This window comes from Abramis brama, assembly GCF_963993115.1.
Source record: "Abramis brama genome assembly, chromosome: 3".
Classification (NCBI taxonomy): Eukaryota; Metazoa; Chordata; class Actinopteri; order Cypriniformes; family Leuciscidae; genus Abramis; species Abramis brama.
In genome coordinates this window covers 12,713,975-12,736,017 of record NC_139965.1, presented here as the reverse complement: position 1 = coordinate 12,736,017, position 22,043 = coordinate 12,713,975, and the positions used below count along the sequence as shown (strand labels likewise).

Below are 22,043 nucleotides of genomic sequence, written 5' to 3'. Positions count from 1 at the left end.
CGAAGCAGAATAAGCGGGTTTAATCTGTGAATGTCGTTATTTGCCGCCTCTTTGCTTTTGTGTGCAGCCTTTAATGCAAAAGCAGTGATTTGTGTGTCGGCAGCCAGACTCTGTGCCATGTAGCTGAATGTTAAAACTGTAGTTTGGCCCCTCAGGGCCTCACCTTCAGAACTGATCAATGGACACTAGCAAACAGAGGGAACGACTGAGAGAGAGAGAGAGAGATCAGACTATTTCTGCAGTGTTTTACATAGGGAGTGCTGAGAGGAATTGGGAGTCGCACAAAGTGAACGTGTGTGGAAGAAAAAGAGTGACGAAAGAGATATCGTCTGAACACTAATGTTCAAAAGTTTGGGGTCAGCAAGATTGTTTTATGTTTTTGAAAGAAGCATCTATTATGCTCACCAAGGCTGCATTTATTTAATCAAAAATACAGAAAAAACTAAATTTTTTCGATATTCCACTTTAATCATTCTACTGACTTTGCAACTACACGTCAACTAATTAGAGTATTAGTCAGTATTATTAGTCATTCTCATTAGAGTATTAGTAGACTGTCTGCTTAATTTCTGCTAACACTTTATTTTGATGCTTCTTAACAGACATTATACTGACTAAGTAACTTTGCTATAAGTAACTCGACGTCTAACCCTAACCTACAGTAAAGTGTGTCTAAAGTGGACCATCAAAAAAAAAGTATAACCAAGCATTAAAATATAATATAATTTAAAACAATGATGATTTTGTGCAAATGAGCCCCGCCTCCACTCACTCACTCAGCTCGGAGATCCACTCGTTGACGATCACACATTGATCTGATTGGTTACAAGGTACTGTAGTTTGTGACGTCAGAAACACCAGCGATTTCAAACCGTGTCTTTGGTTCACTGCAGTTTTAAGGAGAAAATACTCAGCAATGGTGTCGACTTATGAATTTACTCATGGTTTGTCTTAAAGCATAATAAAAACACCACATAGACATATAAACAACATTAAAATGTCTTAAACACTTGTTAGTGTTATCTTTTTCTGTCTTTAACCTTCACAAGGTTTCTCTAGGCTCTAAGCTCTGCATTACTGCCACAACAATAGACACTTTACCTGTCATCTGTGCTTTTAATGGGATTGCTTAATATTTAATGAGCAGTCTGTGTTTACACATAAAATCCACCTCAAAAAACCTCTGGGTTATTATTGTAGAAGTTTTCTTGAAAGTTGTAGAGAACACACACAACTTCCACAAATATTTAATATGACTTTACTTTGCTTTTACTTTATTCACTTTAGATTTGACACAGTGCTCATAAATAAACACTTCTGTGAATGTGCCAGTTTAATTACTATTAGTAATTCAGCAACTATAGTTCCCAGATGGGTATTACAAAGAAAACACGGATAATAATAATAATAATAATATTAATAATCATAATTTATTCGATTTATTAGGGTTATTTATGTTATGCTAAATTGTAAAACATTTTTTTGCATTCACGTTTAGTTTCCCACACAGTTTTGTGAACGTGAACTTAATGGTTTTAATATACATGCTTTAGCACAGTGACATGTCCCATAATATTTCCTTAACCTTCCTAACTTGTGCTGTTTTACACAGATCTTCAACACTTCCCTTACCAGCGGTTATAGTTCATTTCAACATCTATTCCCTTCAAAACCTCCCTTCTCCTCCAAAAACCCATTAACCAGAAGTCATTTTCTATATGGTCACATTTTTAGTAACCTCTCTATAGGCCTTATATGCCAGAGAAACAAGCGTGCAGAATTTTAGAATGTAGAATTTTAGAATGTAGAATTTTTAGAATTTAGAATTTAGAATTTTTAGAATTTAGAATGTTGTCTTTGAACTTCCGTTTTTGCAGTAGCTCTTATTTGGCATCATCATTAGCCGGTGAAGTGTATTTACTTATTGTAGTTAACGGAAGTTATCATGATCATTGTAAAGTTTGCGCTGATGACATAATACATATCAGGACAGGGAAGATTTTAAAAACGAGCGTTTTATTCATTAATCGGTAAGATCTTACCTTCATGCTGTGGAAGACGGAACAAGAGCTCATCATATCCCTTTAAAAGATTCTGTGGCAGTACCATGGTATTTTGATACAATATTAAACCATGCTACTGAATGATTGCCATATTCATGTACCATAATGTTACACAGGCCAGTTTTATTTCATACATAAACAATTTTTTTTTAATCTAGTATTACTTTCTACTACAGTGTTCTGCATCTCATAACTGCATCTTACTGTTATTACTGCATCTCATAACTCTCTACCAAGAGTTTAGATAATGTTGAACCATTTCACTGAACTCTTATGTGTGGTTTTGTTTTGTTCACTTTCAGAAAAAAAGGTACAAAAGCTGTCAGTAAGACGGTCTCCCTTGAAAATGTTCTAATGTGCACCATTTAGATTCTAATATGTACCATTTAGTGTACTAATATGTACTGTTAAGATACTAATATTCACCCTTTTTTGGGGTAAATAAGGTACAAACATGTCATTTTGAAAGGATAGCGCCCCAGTAACAGCTTTTGTACCTTTTTTTATGAGAGTGTTAGTGCTGTAAACTCTGAGAAAAGGAGTAGGTACAAGAAAGAGAAGCCCTGAATGTTTAATTCCTGTCATTTCTCCACAGTCCATTGTCCAGTACAGACAGAAACAACTTCATCTCCCCGATGTGCTTCGTAAACACGGATGGTTGTATAAGTTTGTCTGTTTACTGAAACGTTCTCTGTCTTTCTCTCAGAGCCTCAGCTGAAAGGCATCGTCACCCGTCTGTATTGTCGGCACGGCTTCTACCTGCAGATGTTACCCGATGGCACCTTGGACGGCACAAAGGACGAAAGCAGCTCCTTCTGTAAGTGTGTGCTTGTAGATTTATGGGTGTGTGTGTGTGAATCTGTGCGTGTGCTCAGATCTTCTTTGAACACATGTTTTAAGAGCTTTAAAAAAATCTGGTTAACCTTCCCTGAACTCACTATCACATTACATCCCATTATAATGGGAAACAAACATTAAAGTGTGCCAGGTCTCTCTCTCTCTCTCTCTCTCTCTCTCTGTCTGTGTGTCTGACACCTTGCCCTCCTCCCCGCATCTTTTCACATCATGTTCAGGAGGATCTTTCATTCAGAGGTTGCTCTATCATTGCTCAGGAGACCAGACGGAGAAAGTTTGCTTTGGGCAAACTTTAGAACTTAAAAATTTGCTCTCCTTCAGTTCTGGTGGAATGCTCTCCTCATCCCCTCTCCTCCGTGAGCACTTAACCTCATAAAAAAAAAATAATAATAATAAAAAAAATCTTTCCTTTTCCTTTAAATCCTCGCTTATCGGGCTTATGCTACTCTGAACAATGCCTGAACTTCGTATTTTTGAGCACTTCTTGCGTTGTTTTTTGCCTCTTCATGATGACTCGCTTAATTTAGTCCTAATTTGTAAGTCGCTTTGGACAAAAGCGTCTGCTAAATGACTAAATGTAAATGTAAATTCATGAATGTGAATTTGGATTGAATTTGCCACACCCTCATAAAGCTGAATTAGAATTTGATTTGAAATGACTCAGAGAGGAGATTACTGAATTGTGATATGAAAGGTGCTTTCCAGTTGTGACATTCTTACTATTAATATTGCAAGTAGAGTGTTGACTCTGAAAAGGCGCATTCCAAATAATCTATCTATCTATCTATCTATCTATCTATCTATCTATCTATCTATCTATCTATCTATCTATCTATCTATCTATCTATCTATCTATCTGTCATTTGATCTATCGTTCTGTTGTTCTATCTGTCTGTTCGAATCGTACCGTTCATTTGATCTATCGTTCTGTTGTTCTTTCCATCCATCCATCCATCCATCCATCCATCCATCCAGCCTTTAAATCTTTTTAAAGAGGCACATGTGAGATGACTCGGCTCTTTTTCTTTTTCTTTGAAATTGGAAAGATCTCAGTTTGCTGTTTGTTTAACGTCACTGGAGCAGAAGAGTATAATTTCAGATATTAAAGACATCTCATCTGTTACTGTTCCCGTCCTGATTTACAGTATGGGCTCTTCTAAAATACGCAGCAGTCTCCTCATAATTTACATGTTCCCCTCATGAGACGCTTTTCTGAGCACAGCCAAACAGATGCCCCGTAATGTCTTTTTAATACGAGAACGTAATAAGCAAAATAAAACAGTTCAATCCCACAAGGTTTTCACACTTTTTACTGCAGACGTCTTGAAAACCTTCCAGAGACAAAGCCGTTATGTCAGTCGATAAAAGGGTTTTCGTAAGTGTTTCTGTCCACGCATAAATCTTGCATAGAAGTCATTTAACAGTGCCTTGTCGGCTGATTCGGTGTGTGTCAGGTAATGTGTAAGTGTGTGTTCGCTGGAGTGGGTTTGACAGAGGGGAACCATCTGGGAACAGCTGTGTGGATGCTGAAGGAGACAAAGTTAAATAACTTTTTATAGAGCTACTTAAAAGGTGAAAGAAAGAGAAAGCAAGCAAGCGGCAGAGCTGTGTGATTGCTGTCGAGCCTTTATGGTTATTATATATAGATTGTGCACTGAGGTGAGAGAAAGGTGAAATTGCTATGCTAACTGAAGCACAGTTTGCTTTGTTTCCTCAAATTAGGGCTCATCTGTTCAGGTGAAAGGTGTGTGGGTCAGGATTTGCCTGCATTCTAGCAGTTTCTAGACCTTATAAAGAGAGGCTTCGTCCCTAACTTTCAAACTCACTTGAAGGTAGTTCATCATTTACTCAGCCTCAAAAAAAATGATATTTTGATGAATGTTTCAGCATTTTTTGATCAACTGAGTAAAAGTTAATGTGCACCTGTTGCATTGCCAGGTCTATTTGAACCATGTGGAACGTAAGCTTATAAAAACAGTCATAACTTAATCATTTTAAACTATACCTGATCAGTAACTAAAAAGTGAATGTGCAAAATGTTTGAATGTTATGTTTTTATCATGCAATTACTTCATTCACTCCCTTACAGCAAAAAAACAAACAAACAATATTTTCAGCAATATTTATAAGAATTTTTATTTGAATATATCATTATATGAAATTTCTAAGAATATATAATATGATAATTACCAGTATGAACTCCATTGACTTCAATGGATTTAAGTAAATTCTTTTGAGCATGAAGTATGAAATATGAATAATTAATCATAACATAGGAATAATTAATTAGAAATATTTAGATCAGCTGCAAGAATTAACTTGATGTAGCAGAATTAATATCTAACCTGTTCGTCCAGCGAACACTCAGTGTTAATTTTTTATTAATTCTAAGAAATGTTCATTTCCAGGGTGTGGAAAAAATATATATTTATTACTGTACAGTACTCAGAGCATGTAGCCAAAATCTGCATGATTAGCGACTCCAGTATTTGAGCACTAACCACACACAACTTTACGTGTGACACAACAAGACTTTATTAACTCGACTAAACATTTAGACTAAAAACTAGACTGATCTAACATACACACACATGCAGTTTAGCAGTGGAAAGAGAGCTGAAGCAGAATACAGGAAAGTTATTGCATTGTTTGAAATTGAATGTATCAACTAGTTTGATATTTGCCTGTCTCGCCCATTTAAATAAAACTGTCCTGATGCAATTTACCGAGGCTAGTTGATCTTTGCTGATGTCGTCTTGATGAAAGAGAACCAGTTGGAGTCAGAGGATGTGTGTGCTCATTTCCATATTTTGGTGTGGGTGTTCACATTTGCTGTGTTACAGGGTCAAGAAAGAGCAGAGGACATTGACAGGCTGAGCTAACAGATCTTGACTACACACATGCATCTCTCTCTCTCTCTCTCTCTCTCTCTCTCTCTCTCTCTCTCTCTCTCTCTCTCTCTCTCTCTCTCTCTCTCTCTCTGTGTCTCTCTGTCTGTCTCTTTGACTGAGGTCAGATGTTATAGGTTTGCCCTCTCATTAGCACTGAGGGGGTCTCGCTAAAGCTTCTCTTTATGCACCACACTGCGGCATATGCTAATAACACCCAAAAACTGCCAAATCAGCATGGAGAGAGAATAAATAATTAACATGCTCTGATTCATATCTGGAAGCCCTCTGTTGTAATGATATACAATTCCATCATTAAATAGGCAAACAATTTGATTTTATGCTCTGATCCATGCTGATAGAATGGCTTTGGAAACTTCCATATTAGGTTTCATGGTAACCTTTATTTTTAGGAATATATAGCCTTCCCCTCTCTTGTACTCGCCTCAGAACCAGACCTGACCTGGACGCCTTCATAACTCAGTTTGCACACATTAGCTCTTGCAAACATGCCCTGTAATTTTCATCCAAACTAATGAAAACAACTGCAGTCTAATTTATCACAGTTTATTGCAAGGTGAGCAGCAAAGAATAAGTTGAACAAGGTTAGTAAACTCTGTGATAGATGTATCCTTTCTGTGGTGAACTAATGGTTAGAGTTCATGTTCTCCACTTCATCTACTTCAAGGTAAAGCCTAAAGAACATTCTTTGTAGAGGCTCTAGAATTCAGAAAGCCTTGTTATTAGCGACACCGGTGGCCGTTCAGTGAACTACAGCCAGCAACTTGTCACTCGTGCTTGGACTCATACACACATAATGTACAAGAGACTGAATGTGATTCAAGTCTCAATCACAGTGAAGTTTATTTTCGTTCTTTACTTAGAAGTAAAAAGAAGTTGTAAATACCTTTGCTGTGATATACTGTTAACAAACATGCTGATGCCGTTCACGCCGCTGAGAGTGACGTTTAGATGAATATATAAATATGTTCTGCACACTTTCCTCTCAATTACAAAATAAACACACAACAACAACGACAGCAGTGAGAAAACACCAGTTCAGAAAGCATCTGATCATAGTGATGTGGAAATGTTCACACAATCTCTGCAATTCACAGACATCATGTCGACAGATGAAGTTATTACAGTGATTATGATAGTTAAAATTACAGAGTTATGATTGTTTGATTATTATATATTTGAGACTAGACTATATAGATCTGGCTGTGAGACTAAAGTTTGAAAGAATCCCTTTTCTTTGCATGACACATTGACATTACAGTACAGAATGGCACTTTCAGCATTATCCTGAACATTGTATAAGCATTCGCAAATGTGATTGCTACATACAAATTCTTACATTAGGGCCCTTTAATTTCTTCAAGCAAACTTTGGAGTTTTCCACAGATTAGTTCCAGGTCCCCAGATGGCACAGTGCTTGTCCCGGCAGTTCCCAGAAAAGCCAAAAGAACAGCTGGTTCGGCAGTGATCGGTGCTCCATCATTGGAGGGAAGGGTGGACTGGCAGTCCTTCTCATTTTAATATTCTCTTCAACAACAAGTTGATTATGTAATGTCTTAATGAGCAAAACTGGAGAGGAACGACTAGACTCTTGCTCTTGTGTGTGTGTGTGTGTGTATTTCACACTCAGCCAATGAACATCTTGAGCTGATCATGCATTTCACCCCTGCTCAAGTACTTACACTTGAAAAGATGAGAGAGAGAGAGAGAGAGAGAGAGAGAGAGAGTCAGGTGGAGTTGGTTTCTTTGCAACTAAATCTTTCCTTATTACAGCATTTTTCTACATTTCTGCCTTACCTTGTCCTTTACTGAATATCTTCAAGTAAGGAAAATAATCATTTAAAAAAAACTCTGACTTTGGTCAAAGTCTTCACAGAGGACACACACTGCAAAGTTTTGAGAGGCATAACAGCATTTAAATACAGGAATGATTCCTCTACATTATTGTTCTTCGTGTGGTTGCAGTTCTGTTTCAATCTCAGAGTGAAAAAATAAAAAGGGTAATTGTGACTATATCTAAGATGTGCAACAGTACTGTGACTTTATTTTTTGCAACTGTGATTTTATATTTGAAATGTTTCTTTATATCTCACATTGTGACTTTATATACAATTGCAACTTGATTTCTCATAATTGCTACTTTTTTCTTGTAATTGTGACTTTATATCTCAGTACTGTGACTCAGCTACAGTAGCATCCACAATTCTCCATCTTTGATCCTTGCAGTTTGTTTGGCCTCTCAAAACATCCTCCTTAGTGTGTGTGCGGCCACACAATATATACACAATATAGACACATGTCCTCCTTCAGGTAGATTGTTGCCATCTCCATTTGATTTACACTTCTCAATTATTGTTTACCAAACCAACTGAGGGTTTAAATACACAAGATAATAAGCAAGTAAACGAGAAACAGGTGGGACTTATATATAAACTAATGAGTAACTATGGAAACAAGCAGAAATGGGAACAAAAGCAAATGGGCTAAACACAGGAACACAATGTAAATCCTAATGCTTAAAATAATGAATTGGTTTGAGAAGGGTAAACTTAACCCCTTGGGGTCAACGGCACGACCACCACTCCTTTTTTCTTATTGGTGCGAAAGAGACTCAAAATACTCCATTGATTTTGGTCATACAGACAAGTGTTATAAATTATTTGAAACTGTTAATGTACTACTTTTATTTGTGTACACTCACAATAAAAACTAAATGTTATGCTTTTCGAAGTCCCTTCTGAAACGTGTCAGAAAATGAACTGTAACTCAGCAAATACTTTCCACACAGACATGAGGGATATGTGATATGAGAGATTAAACAAATTAGTAAAATCAAATTTCTAATTTCTAATGAGTTTACACTTTCTTTTTCTTTTGACTTCACAAAAACTGACGCATTTGAAGTAATCTGAATTGTTTAATTGTTTTTGAGTTTTATGAACTTGTTTCTTTTAATTTAGACAAACTTAAATTTAACTGAAACTGGGCTGGGATTTCCATTTCCCAGCATGCTTTGCCATGAAACTCGAAAGGGAGAGTAAATGCTCAAATTAAGTGTTATATAATGTTGTACAGTGCAAGGAAGTAAATACAAACTTGACTATAATGAACTAAAATAAACGGTAAAGTTTTTCCTTTGCATTTATTGCATACAGACGACAGTGTTATCAAAAATCAAAGCCGCAAAAAACGCTGTATTATTCATGCCAGGCCAGTAGTTGGCGATGTCACTTTTTAAAGAAACACTAAGTGCCTATAGACTGAACACGTAATACGCATGTGCATGATGTTACTATTTTCACAAATTCACGTTTTTGTAGTTTACATGGAGACAGTAACGGTATCGTTGCGTAAAATGTTGCGTTTTTCAGGCCCCAAAACACCATTGTCATGTAAATGAACGGCCAAAAAGGTTTTCCATTTTTAGTTGAAAATGCTGTCATGTAAACGGCCCCTTAATGTCCGGGAAACAAAGCAGAAACAGGAATAAACTGCATTTAACATTAATAATAATATGTAACCTTGAGCACCAAAATCAGCATTTTGTAAGGATCAGAAGAATATATTAAAAATAGAAAAGAGTATATGTAGTAATATTTCACAACATTACTGTTTTATGCTTTTAATCAAATAAACACAGCCTTGGTGAGGATAATACACCCAGGCTACTAAACAGGTTTATATATATATATTTTTTTTTTTTGGTAATATATTTATATTAATACTACAGTATACAGCTCTCAGAAGAGGAGTGACAACTGTATTTATCTGCAGTGTGTTTATGGCCAGAGGGAGATAAAGAGGGAGAATCTAAAAGAGCAAGATTCTGGCATCTTATTTTGGCACACAGAAAAGGTTAACCAAAGAGAACAAGACAGCGGCGAGAAAGAAAAGATGGTGTGAGGCCAGCGTCTAGACTGAAAGAAAGTTTAACTACAGCTGAAAGAAAGGTTAAACAAAAGGGGAAAAGAACTATGGAATTAGTTTACTTTTCTCCCGTAAATGTCCATCTGGTGACGGACATTTTATTTTGAAGCATCTGGCGAATATGGTCAACCGGAGATGAAACATACTTACAGCAAATATAATTTCCTCAGCATTGCCCCCTTAAGAACACTTAAACACTCACAAAGTTTTACTAATGTCATGCCAACATTTAATGACTTCCCTTCAATCCGCCCAGAAGGATGGGAGAAAAAAAGAAAAGCGAGAAGCTCTGAAGGTCTTTAACAGACAGCGAGACGTCAGCGCTGTTGACAGTGCACTGACACAATGCGCTGAGGCATATTGAAAGAAGAAAGGAAGGATTCTCTATGCTAGAGAGAGAGGATGAAGGACAGGCAAGTTTTGTGCCCTGACCCATATCCCATAATGCCGAGCACAGACGGACTTTGACATAGACAGACCTAAGGTTGTCATTCATTTCTTTGTGTCTCTTAAAGCAATAAAACGAGCCTGACTGTCAGTCTCTGTAGTGATGCCTCGGGGTGCAAAGACACCACATGTAAACACACACTCATACACACATAACATGATGATCAAACGCTTCTTCTAGCGGTATCTAATTTCATCATGATGGTGAACAAATGTTGTTTAATGTCTCAGTGTGTTTGATTGTCTTTAATTGATTCTGAGCCACAGTTAAAGGCTTGGTAAAGTTAGTGCCGCTGTCATCATTACGTTTGATGCTGATTTTCAGATCAGAATGACTGTTTTGTGGCTTTTAGTCCATGAGTCTTATAGCTTTTCAAGTCACAGCCCAGTCTATTTCTATAAGTTTACTAAATTCTGCTCACTTTTAGCATATTTACACATGTATCATTATATATTTATTATAATTTATAATTATATAATGGTATATTTATATATATATATTTCACAATAGCTTTCCCAACACTCCGCTATTATTTTTTAGAAGAAAGTGTGCTCTTGTCCTATCTGTTTCTTAGTGTTGTCATCTCAGATTGAATATGAATCTTTTTATTTTGTTTATTCTTTATTATTATTCTTTATTTATTTATCTTGGTAAAAATATAACTATGCTACTGTCTTGTCTGCTTTGTTGGCACCAACGACACCTATTGAAGCTCCACAAAAGTGTTTTTTTATTTTTTATTATTAAATTAAATTAAATTAAATTAAATAAGTTATTTTCCTTAAGCAATCCACTGTCTTGTCTGCTGGCACCCATGACACCTATTGATGCAGAAGTTTTATTTTATTTTATTTTATTTTATTTTATTTTATTTTATTTTATTTTATTTTATTTATTTATTTATTTATTTATTTATTTATTTATTTATTTATATTTTTTCCCTGAGCAATCCACTGTCTTGTCTCTTTTGCTGGCACCCACGACACCTATTGAAGTAAAATTATTTTATTTTATTTTATTTTATTTTATTTTTTCATTTTATTTTTTTATTTTTATTTTATTATTATTATTATTATTTATTTATTTTTTTCCTGAGCAATCCACTGTCTTGTCTTCTTTGCTGGCATCCACGACACCCATTGAAGCTCCACTAAAGCTGTGGACTAAACTGATTCTGCTCGTACATTGTTGCGTTATTTGTCACAGCCAGAAAAGACATTAAAACTGGAACAGAGTGTGAAAGAAAGTCCCTCTTCATTTCAATTCTCTTCATTTCTCTTCATTTCTACTTCTGCAGTCATTAATCTGTTCTCCAGTATTTTTTATGTCTTAAAGTCTGTAAGGTTTCGGGTTCAGATGAGGTCTGCATTGTCATGCCCGCGGTTATCACGACATTAGGAGGGGCTCCTCGAATCTGCACTGCTCCCGTGGAGACACATTGCCACAGGCCATTTGTCAATACTGCTAAAGTCAACATGTCGCTCAAGACGTTTCTCACCAACGGTCCCGTCGGTCAACACTACACACCAAAATAGACACCCTCTCATCCGCAGCGCAAAAGGCTCGTGCAACCGTCCCGGTGTCATGCGCACGCCTCGAGCTAACATCCCAGTTTAGGAAACACTGGAAATCCTTTTGGCTACGGCTGGCAGAGTGATGGTTGAACAAAGGACGAGGTGGAAGGAGATTTCACAGTTTCTCTTTAAAACCTCACCGAATCTGAAAGCTCATTTCACCGGGGGGTCTGTAATGTCAGGAGGTTTCTGCTGAAACTCTCAGTTTTGGAGGAGTGTGTGTTACCTCAGGTGCACTGAAGAGAAATTCTCCTTTCATAATGTGCTGAAAAAAGAGATATTGAAAATCGTTCATCATTTATTACAGCGAAATTTCAAAGTGTCCACGCTGATGATTAAAATCTCTCTCTCTCTCTCTCTCTCTCTCTCTCTCTCTCTCTCTCTCTCTCTCTCTGAATTGCAGTGCTGTTCAACTTGATTCCTGTGGGTCTGAGGATAGTCGCCATCCAGAGCACTAAGTCAGGACTCTACATAGGCATGAACAGCGAGGGCCACCTCTACACATCAGTAAGCACATCTCATATTCATACAAACCAATCATATCGTATCATGTTAAAGAAGCCAGCGACACACAGTGGAGGCCAGATGTCTGAGACCACGAATGAAAAAGCTTTTACTTTTCTAAATCAATACAGTTGCAAATTATCAGCATAATAATTTCATTGTTGAATTGAATTGAAAAAATTAACATGAATTAGCATTTGGTTTGTTGCCCTTTTGTTTAATGACAGCAGCATTGAGCTTTCACACGTTTTATTTATCATAAACATATTATGTCTTGTTTAGAAATGAATCCGCAGTAAAATTAAGTGAATGAACAGTGTCTTACTGACGCAAATAAAGCAAATCAATAAAGTTAATCCACGCTTTCTTAATGTTAGGATCACAAGGAAGGCAATGCTGCTAAGACTGTTTTTTTCCACAACTTGGCACTTCAAAACGTCTGTAATCCTCAGAGGCGTCTCTATGGTTTTGTTTAAGCAATCCTGTGTTTGCGTTTGTCTCGTATTTACTACTACAGGACATCAGTGGGCGGGGCTAAAGAGGAATTGATGTAGAAGTGGGCGTCGATCTTCTTTTGCAGAGGCGGTCTTTCGTCACACTATGACATCATAATGTGACAAATTCCAAAACGAGTCGTTTTCTGAGCTTGGTTTCAATTAAAAGCGGTATTTGGACTAATGAGGAAATTTTGAGTTCTGAAACTTACAGGATATTTTTATAGTACAATGACCTCTATGTCAAAAGATCAAGGAAAATTCTTTGTATAAAAGTTTTCAAAATCCTAAAAAAAAAATGTTTTTAATGAGGTTTCAGACACTCAAAGAAACTTGACACATTTTTGATGCTCTTTGATTATGTATCAGGTGCTACTAATGAAGTTAAGTGCTGTGCGTTTGTCCTCAGACTGTGAGTGTGAATACTGTTGGCCTCGGTTCTCTGTGACACACTCCATTAGTCTGGCCTATTTCTCTCCAGCAGATAAACTCTGGTGAGCAAGACAAAAGATGCAATGCTTTGCAGGGTAAAGCGGCAGTTCTTCTTTCTTCTCTATCCACTCACTCTCGTTTGGAGAAGAAAAGAGTATTGCTTGCTTTCATCTTTGAAGTAGATCATGACACTCTTTAAAGTCTAAGAGAGGCGAGGGCTCTGTAATGTACTGTGGCTCCATAAAGTGCACTAAGGGCTTTATGTAAGAATTTTAATGTATTAATCGCGTTTTTATTGCAAATGTGGGAACAGCTTGTAACGAAACATAAAAAAAATAGTCCTTCCTAGACTTCCTAGGTTGTCTATGAAAGTCTATAGACTCATCTGTATGAGAAGGACGTTTTTGCCAAAAGAATTAGACGTTTACTCTCCCGAGAGCTTTTCTTCCGTTCAATGACACATGAAGCGAATGCTTGTACAATGTTCATGATAATGCTGAAAGAGCCATTCTGTACTGTAATGTCAATGTGTCACGCAAAGAAAAGGATTAATTTAAACTATAGTCTCACATAGCCAGATCTATATAGTTTAGTCTCAAATATATAATGATCAAACTATCATAACACTGTAATTTTAACTATCATAATCACTGTAATAACTTCATCTGTCGACATGATGTCGGTGAATTGCAAAGATTGTGTGAACATTTCCACATCACTATGATCAGATGCTTTCTGAACTGATGTTTTCTCACCACTGTCGTTGTTGTTGTGTGTTTATTTTGTAATTGAGAGGAAAGTGTACAGAACATATTTATATATTCATCTAAACGTCACTCTCAGCGGCGTGAACGGCATCAGCATGTTTGTTAACAGTATATCACAGCAAAGATATTTACAACTTCTTTTTACTTCTAAGCAAAGAACAAAAAGAACTATCGTATGCCGGGTCATTGAATCACATTCAGTCTCTTGTCTGGTGTCACTAAAAATAATCTAAACAGTGAGATAAACCATTTCAAAATGATTTATATCAATTATCACATAAATTACAACTTTCCCTCATTTGTGAACTCAGTAAGTGACATAATTTGTTATACAACCCTCTCACGTATCCTTTTCTCACACACTGGAGCACAAATGCTCTTTCTATCTCTTTTTCTCTTCTCTTGCAAGGAGAGCATCTGTAGAGAATGTGTCTCCTCATGGGAAGAAACACGACCCATTTTCTACAGGGGGAAATGACCGTACCTGAAAAAAAGAGAGAAAATCCCTATCCTAGAAAACCTCATGCAAGGCGACCTCTTTTTCTTTTCTCCAATCTCTGCTTTAGTCTGAGGCACTCAAACCGCTCTGCCTGTGCCCTAACTTTTATCTTTTTTCAAGCATGATATTTTAGACCAAAGAGACTAGTGTGAAGCCATGCAGCGAAGCATGCCACAAAAAACAATGCAAACACGAAAACAGGAGACAGCTTTCTCCTGAGCTTCAAAATAGTCTAAAACAATAGAACCAAAACATATAAGCTACGTTTCCATCCATCTATTTCTGTGTGCATCTTGGGATATCGCATCAAAAACTGCTGGATGGAAAAGCCAAGATGTGCATAAATTCTGAAAAATGTGCATAAAAACATATGCTCTCGTTTGAGTCGGATACATTTTTAAGAAAACATGCGCATAAACTACGATGGAAACACATTTACTGAATAATTTTCTCGATGCACAACAAAAAAATCATGTGACTTTGCGTGATGGGACGGCATATAACCAGTAATGGGATGGGACTATAACCAGCGGAGCGATCTCATTGCACAGCATCTGAAATGTTGTTTTGGTTGTTGTGAAATGCTTGTCAAATCTCGTCAAAGTGGTCCGGTATAATTCCCTCCCAGAACTCTCTTACACGACAGCGTTCCCAAACAGCAGCATCCGCCTCCGAAAGCAAGATAACGCATTGATTGTATTTCGTCTGCACGTAATTTATTATATGCGAAAATTATTATATACAGTGGCTTTTCCTAGTTTTCTTAGTGATATTTAGCGCCAGTTTATCAGGAAGTGATGATTTTGTTCTCTTCGACTTAAAAAGAGAAAAAGAGGAAATATTATTTCCATCCAATCCTGAGATTGCGTAGAAAGAGTTCCACCTCCTTATCAAGGAGTTGCGGGATTATCCCGAGCGATTCAAACTTTACTTCAGGATGTCAGTGGCTCAGTTTGATGCTTTGCTAGAAGATACTGGAGCCACATATTAAAGGGTTAGTTCACCCAAAAATGAAAATTCTGTCAGTAATTACTCACCCTCATGTTGTTCCAAACCCGTAAGACTTTCGTTCATCTTCGGAACACAAATTAAGATATTTTTGATTAAATCTGAGAGCTGTCTCACTCCTCCATAGGCTTCTATGTAACTGAAACTTGCCGGCTCAGAAACGTTAGTAAAGACAATGTTTAAAATAGTCCAAGTGACTACAGTGGCTCAACCTTAAGCAGATGATACTGTTATAGTGAGCCTTTTGAATAATGATGAGGATGGGCATGGCCCTGTAGTTGATGATTTTATTGAGTGGTGTGACAACTTCTATCTGTCTATTAACGTTTCCAAGACAAAGGACATGATTATTGATTTTCGTAGATTACAGCACAATGTTTCAGAAACTGTTATTCAGAATATGAATGTTGAGACAGTAGATGAATATAAATATTTAGGAACCATCATTGACAGCAAATTATCTTTTGAGCAACACAGTTGCTGCCTGTAAAAAGGCCCAACAGAGACTTTTCTTCTTGAGGAAGATGAAATCATTTAGCGTGTGTAGGACTCTGATGACTTTGTTTTACCAGTGTTTTATTCAATCAGTCTTGACATTTTGTATTGTGGTGTGGTACAGTGGCCTTTCAATGATCAACAAGCATAAGCTAGCTAGGCTGGTAAATGTTGCCTCTAAGGTGGTTGGGGTACAGCTACCACAGCTGCAACATATATATGATAAACGGGTCCGGGGTAAGGCTAACCACATTTTAAATTGTTCTGATCACCCACTTTTTGGGGAGTTTAATTTGCTCCCCTCAGGTCGCCGTTTTAGGCTACCCATGTTAAGAACCAGACGTGCCAGGGATTCTTTTATTCCTGTGGCTATTAGGACTCTGAATTCACTTAGGTGATATCTTATGAATTTTTTTTATATAGTATATTTTTTTATATTTTTTGTCATTGTTCATTATGACACACTGATCGTGTATTGTATTGGTTTCTGTCATTGGTTCTGGGGAAGGAATGTCTCCATTGTTGCGTTGATGTGTATCCTGTGTTGTGTTTATAATGTTGTTGGCATCTGGTGGTGCTCTTATCCTGTTTTTGTTTTTAGATATCCTGCTGCACACTAAATTTCCTTTCTAAGGATAAATAAAGTGAAAACTTGAAACTTGAAACTTAAGTTTATCAAGTGACGAGAATACTTCTTGTGCGCAAAAAAACATAAAAATAACGACTTTATTCCACTATTCATTTTCTTCTGTGTGAGGCTCTGAGTGAGTTCACATAGTGTAACAGCGCAGCGTCAGAACGTAGGCTCACTATTGGCCAGCATCACACACATGACCAGCGTCGGCCATAGTGAGCCTACGTTCTGACGTTCTGAGTGAGACAGCTCTCAGATTTAATCAAAAATATCTTAATTTGTGTTCCGAAGATGAACGGAAGTCTTACGGGGTTGGAACAACATGAGGGTGAGTAATTACTGACAGAATCTTCATTTTTGGGTGAACTATCCCTTTAAAAACACGACCACCAATTCCCGTGAACCATTTCTGGATTTTGGCATTCGCTTATACGGTGGCTCTGAATTGTCAAAACACCTCTCAAAATGCTTGCTACTGATGCGAAAACGCAGAAAATTTAACCTGATCCAATTTTTTTATGACGGACAAAAGTATCGGAGGCAGTGTGTAAACGTGATTGACTCAACGTGAGGTCGCATTGATTTTTTAATGTGTGAAAATTTCAGGTGAGAATTTCAGACTCGGTGTGCAAGGACCTTTAAGCAAGTGGTTTGTTGTTGTTGTCATCAGGTTGTGCACTTTATTGGTCTTTGATTTGATGATTGTCGTTGGAGAAATCTCGCTACAGAACTGTGTGTCAAATCTCCTGACACTGCCAGAAGTTCGTCGGAGGTAAAACTGGATCGCAGTGGTCATTACTCAGCTGTTTAAACATGTCAAACTAGCGATCAAAGACTTCGGATTAGAGGAATCTTTTAGGATTTACAAAATTTGTCTCAGACGGCAACATCGTGGCCAAAATCATGCAGTTTGAAATCGGAGCAAGTTTGTGTGTTTGTGTGTCTGTTGCTCTCTCTGTCACACATACCTGCCCTAAACTCTGAGCTTATCAATAATTCATGTTTTCCAGTGGCTGACAAACTCGGACGCGGCTCTCCACTGGGAATCACTCACACACACACACCTACAGCCTCTTCTCTCTCTCTCTCTCTCTCTCTCTTCTTCGTGCTCGTTCAACTTCTACTACCTCAGCCATTCTCTCTTTCTGCATTCCTGGAGTTCTCTCCTTCTCTTTTTACCATCTTTATTTATTGCCACCCAACCAGGGTCAGCTGAATTTGTTTCCATAACATTACCATAGAATCATTTTTAGGGAAACTAGATTGTACATGTTCAAGTGATGCTTGCTTTGCAAAGTCACCAGCACAATGCTAGTTTTGCCAGCATGTTCCTAAGATTTTCAGTGTATTTTTTGTATTGCACATGGTACTGTGGACACAAGTGGACACTAATGAAGACTCAGAATGAAAGAGGTCTCACTCAGAGGTCTTTCCCATGATCCTCTGCTCAGCTGTCTCGTGAACGTGCGTTTGTGGTGAAGCATGATTATATACCGCAGTAATCTCTCTCATCTGACAGAACGGTGACATTTGGGAGGAATATGGAGAAGTTGAATGGTTCACGGGGGATGGAGGGATAGGGATGGAGGAGTACAGGCCAGCGGGGGGTCTCACCACAGGAACAAAGGCCTCCATCATCCATAGGAAGGAATAGAGAGATGGATTGACAAGAGAAGGCATGCAGAGCGGAGCCCTTGGGGTTGCGTTCATCACTCCATTTTATTATTTTTTTTATCATCTCTCTTGATCTTTCATTCTCTTTTTATTCTCTATTTTTCGGTTCTGTCATTGTCCAGTGTTTTGATTCCTTGTTTAGCTTCCTCTCGTGCTCTCATCTGTCGTTTCTCTCTGAGGTTAGATCTGCTGAGAGTTGTATGTAAAGGTTAAGGTGTTTGGGAAACTCAGTGTCATTGCTGTGTGCTGCATGTGTTACCTGTAGGCGACCACTGGAAATTGCTATCCGATAAAAATAGTGCTTTGTCTCTGTAACCTGACCCATTTTTTAAACTCGACACACAGTGGAAGCCCTCCTGGGCCAGGAACACAAAAAGAGAGGGAGAGAGAAGGTGGGAATGAAACAACACACACACACACACACACACACATCAGTGCATATTTGCACTGATAGAGGTGACCTGACAGAATTGGGGCAGATTTTGTTGAACTGACCAGTTTTTTCATGACAAAGTTTTAAAAGTTACCTGAAATGAAGGTTTAAACCTTTTAATATGGTGACCGTAATATATCACACATTTGAAGCGTACAGTCTTCTTTCCATTTCCGTCTCCCTTTCCTTCCTACCTCATTACCTCTTCCCCTTCTTCTTTCCCTTTCCCTTGCATTTACCTACCTTTTCTGTTCCTTTCTGTCCCTTTCCCCGTCTTTCTTTTGCCCTTTCCATCTTCCTTCTTGCCCTTTCCATTTTTCCTGCTCTATTTCTTTTTGTATCCCTCTTTTCCATTTTGTTTCCTTTCCTTTTTCTTCACATACCACTGCAATCAAAACAGGGTTACTTTGGGTCACATGAGACGCCCAGACAAGGGATGGTGAGAGCCTAAAGCTAATTTTTTGCTGCACCTGCCATTGGTCGATGGCTTAAGAAAATTTCGACTTCGACGTCACAGCGTTGTCGTCATCTGTTTAGCTCGCCTCTGGCCCGCCTATATCAGATAACCCGATGTGATTGGTGCAGCTCGGATACTAGGGCATATTTAATGAGCATCATTACTCGACGCCAGAGTGACTCGCTGAGCAAATTCAACTTGTGCTCTCACGAGAACTCTGGATTTCCAGGGTAGAAACATAGAGTAATCCTTATTAAATTTACAAAAAATATTCAGTCTAGAGCAGTGAGTGATTTTCTCTTTGTCTTTTGTTGTTTGATTAACATTAAAAACACAGACAGCAGCAAGAATATTAGGCTGCTGTCACTTTAAGAGCTACTGCACGGATCCAATATACTGATACACATGCGTTTTCTTTCTCAACTGTTTACGTTCACTTAAGACATAACTGGCTATGTATACGAGAATACTTGCCAAGACATTTTAACATAATTTTGTTTAAATATGTCAGTTCAAGCGCAAGAAAACATGAAAGAGAGCTCAATTCAGTATCGCGCGCTGTCTGAGATGCAGCTTTCTGGGTGCGCACTTCAGATGTTTGCACGCACACAAAACTTCCCACACAGCGCATGAGTAATGAACTGAGCTCCCTTTCGCATCTTCTCGCTTGAATATTTAAATTGGCAAGGCTTAAACAATGCTTAAACTCACAATATTACATTGTCAGAATTCATAAAAACTTAACGACTAACTAGCGATTGACAGTTTCATATGCTTACCACGCCGTTTTGTACTCGCATTTAGTGTTTGCGAGTGTTAATTTTAGGCCCTGAGCACAAGTATTCTTCATTCAGCCCAGATAAAACATTGCAAATCAAGATGAGTTGAAAGTGCATTCAGTAGTTCTTTAGCTAGTGTTAGTATCATTCTTCTTCTTGTACTTTAAGTACTGATACTTCAATGGTGTTAGACACTACACTGCCATCTATCGACGTGGATCAGCATGATCATCTCTGAGTTCTATGTAAATTACACTGATTCAAATGAGTTTTAGATAGCGGTCTACACAGTAATTTATTCCCTTACCTGCCCAACAATGGGAATCACTACTAAGGATTATCAAATCTTTCCACCTTCTGTATGCCGTAGCAATGCTTACGCTTTTTTTGTGTGTGTTTGGTAGTTTTTGTTCAAATGTTTTCTGCTTCTTCTGACCAATAGGCACATTTTCCCATTGTCTTCACTGGTAAAAGGCCCATTCACACTGCACCGACAGACGGCAAAAGACACTTCATCGGGTCAGTGTGTTACCCGTCGGTGTCTGTTGGCATCTGTCTGAGCTTGTTCTTGTGGATTGAACATGCTGAATCAGCGCTTGTCTGGTCATGGAATGTCTAAGAAGAATCTAGTGATTGTCTACGTCTATCGGTGCAGTGTGAATTAGCCTTTAAACATGAGTGTGTTCCATTGTCCATTCATTCTTCGCATCACCAAACTACACTACGCTGCTAGCGTATCTACTGATGCGACAGTCATGAGTGGGAGGATCCTCTCCGATGTTTAGTGAAACTTCATTTCAGCATGGTTAAATATTTTGAGAGGGTGACCAGCACCATACATAATTATAGCACTTTTTTTTTTAGAAAACTATTATGAGGACAGTCTTCATCTCATTTGAATGTACAAAAACACAATTAAGAAAGCAATTTATTTACTAAAGGGATAGTTCACCCAAAAATTAAAATTCTGTCATCATTTACCTCATGTTGTTCCAAATCTGTATGCCATTCTTCTGTGGAACATAAAATTAATTATTCTGAACTATGTTGGTAATCAAACCATTTTGTTTACCACTGACTTCTATTGTATGGACAAAAAACAGACGTTTCTCAAAATATATTTTTTTATGCTCCACTGGGAGAAAAAGTCATACAACTGTGACAATGAGCGTTTATCAGAATCAACTAAACTCTGGATTTTCAAATGTATGTGATGTTTACTGCGCCATTGTTGCAGTAAACTTGCACAACGTTCTTGAATAAACTGCATGCCTGTGATCGTGGGGACATCGACTTCACACCTCTAACATGACGCAAAACAAAACGAACAGTGATTGGTTTCTTCACATGTCAGTCAGATGTCCTCTTGGGCGGTCCTTGGCCAATGAAAGCTGCGATAAAGTCCAGGCCTTCTGCCGTCAGTCTAAAGGTCTGGCTACGCGAGACTATACACATGCTGATGGGACTCTGCATTGTCTGCTGCGTCACATGCAGGTTGTGGTAAGAATGACTGGACACCAATAATAAGCCAAATACTTGGAGAGGATGAGCCGCAAACTCGAGGGAGCATATGTCAGGATGTGTGTGTGTTTGTGTAATATGTGTTTTGCTATGCCCTGTAGTTCTGGCAGGATTATTACTCATTTCCAGTAGAGGGTGTTTCTGCTCATGGCCCTCAGCACCCTGCCGCTGACACTCACACACCTGGATCCGAGCCTCAGGTCCTCACACACCCACACTGATGAAATAATTAGTCTAACTGCTGATCCCGAATGATTCTAGCTGACCTTAGACCACCTAGCCCACATGAACAAGTACACACACACACACATCCTTTTTCTTTTTCCTTCTTGTACACACCTGCAGTCTTTCCATCTCCTCACACACACACACAGACACAAGCTTGTGACCTTGCCTGCCCTGTTTAAAATGGACTTGATTGGTCCTCATTGAGTCAGCAGTCTATTCTCTCTTCCTCAATTTAAAGAAGTTAACGTCTATGTGTGACTGAGTGAGTGAGTGACTGAGTGAGATAGCGAGCGAGTAAGTGAGTGAGTGACTGAATGGCTGATTGAGTGATTGTGTGAGTGA

At 38.1% G+C, this 22,043-nt stretch overlaps 1 protein-coding gene across 1 annotated transcript in view; it reads left to right on the top strand.

The window, feature by feature from the left end:
- Positions 1–22,043, top strand: part of fgf11a (fibroblast growth factor 11a) — a 63,093-nt gene that overhangs the window by 31,515 nt on the left and 9,535 nt on the right. Inside the window, exons 2-3 of the mRNA XM_084110280.1 lie at positions 2,770–2,880; positions 12,180–12,283. Of these exons, the coding sequence (XP_083966406.1) occupies positions 2,770–2,880; positions 12,180–12,283 (215 nt within the window). The remainder of the gene's footprint in view (positions 1–2,769; positions 2,881–12,179; positions 12,284–22,043) is intronic.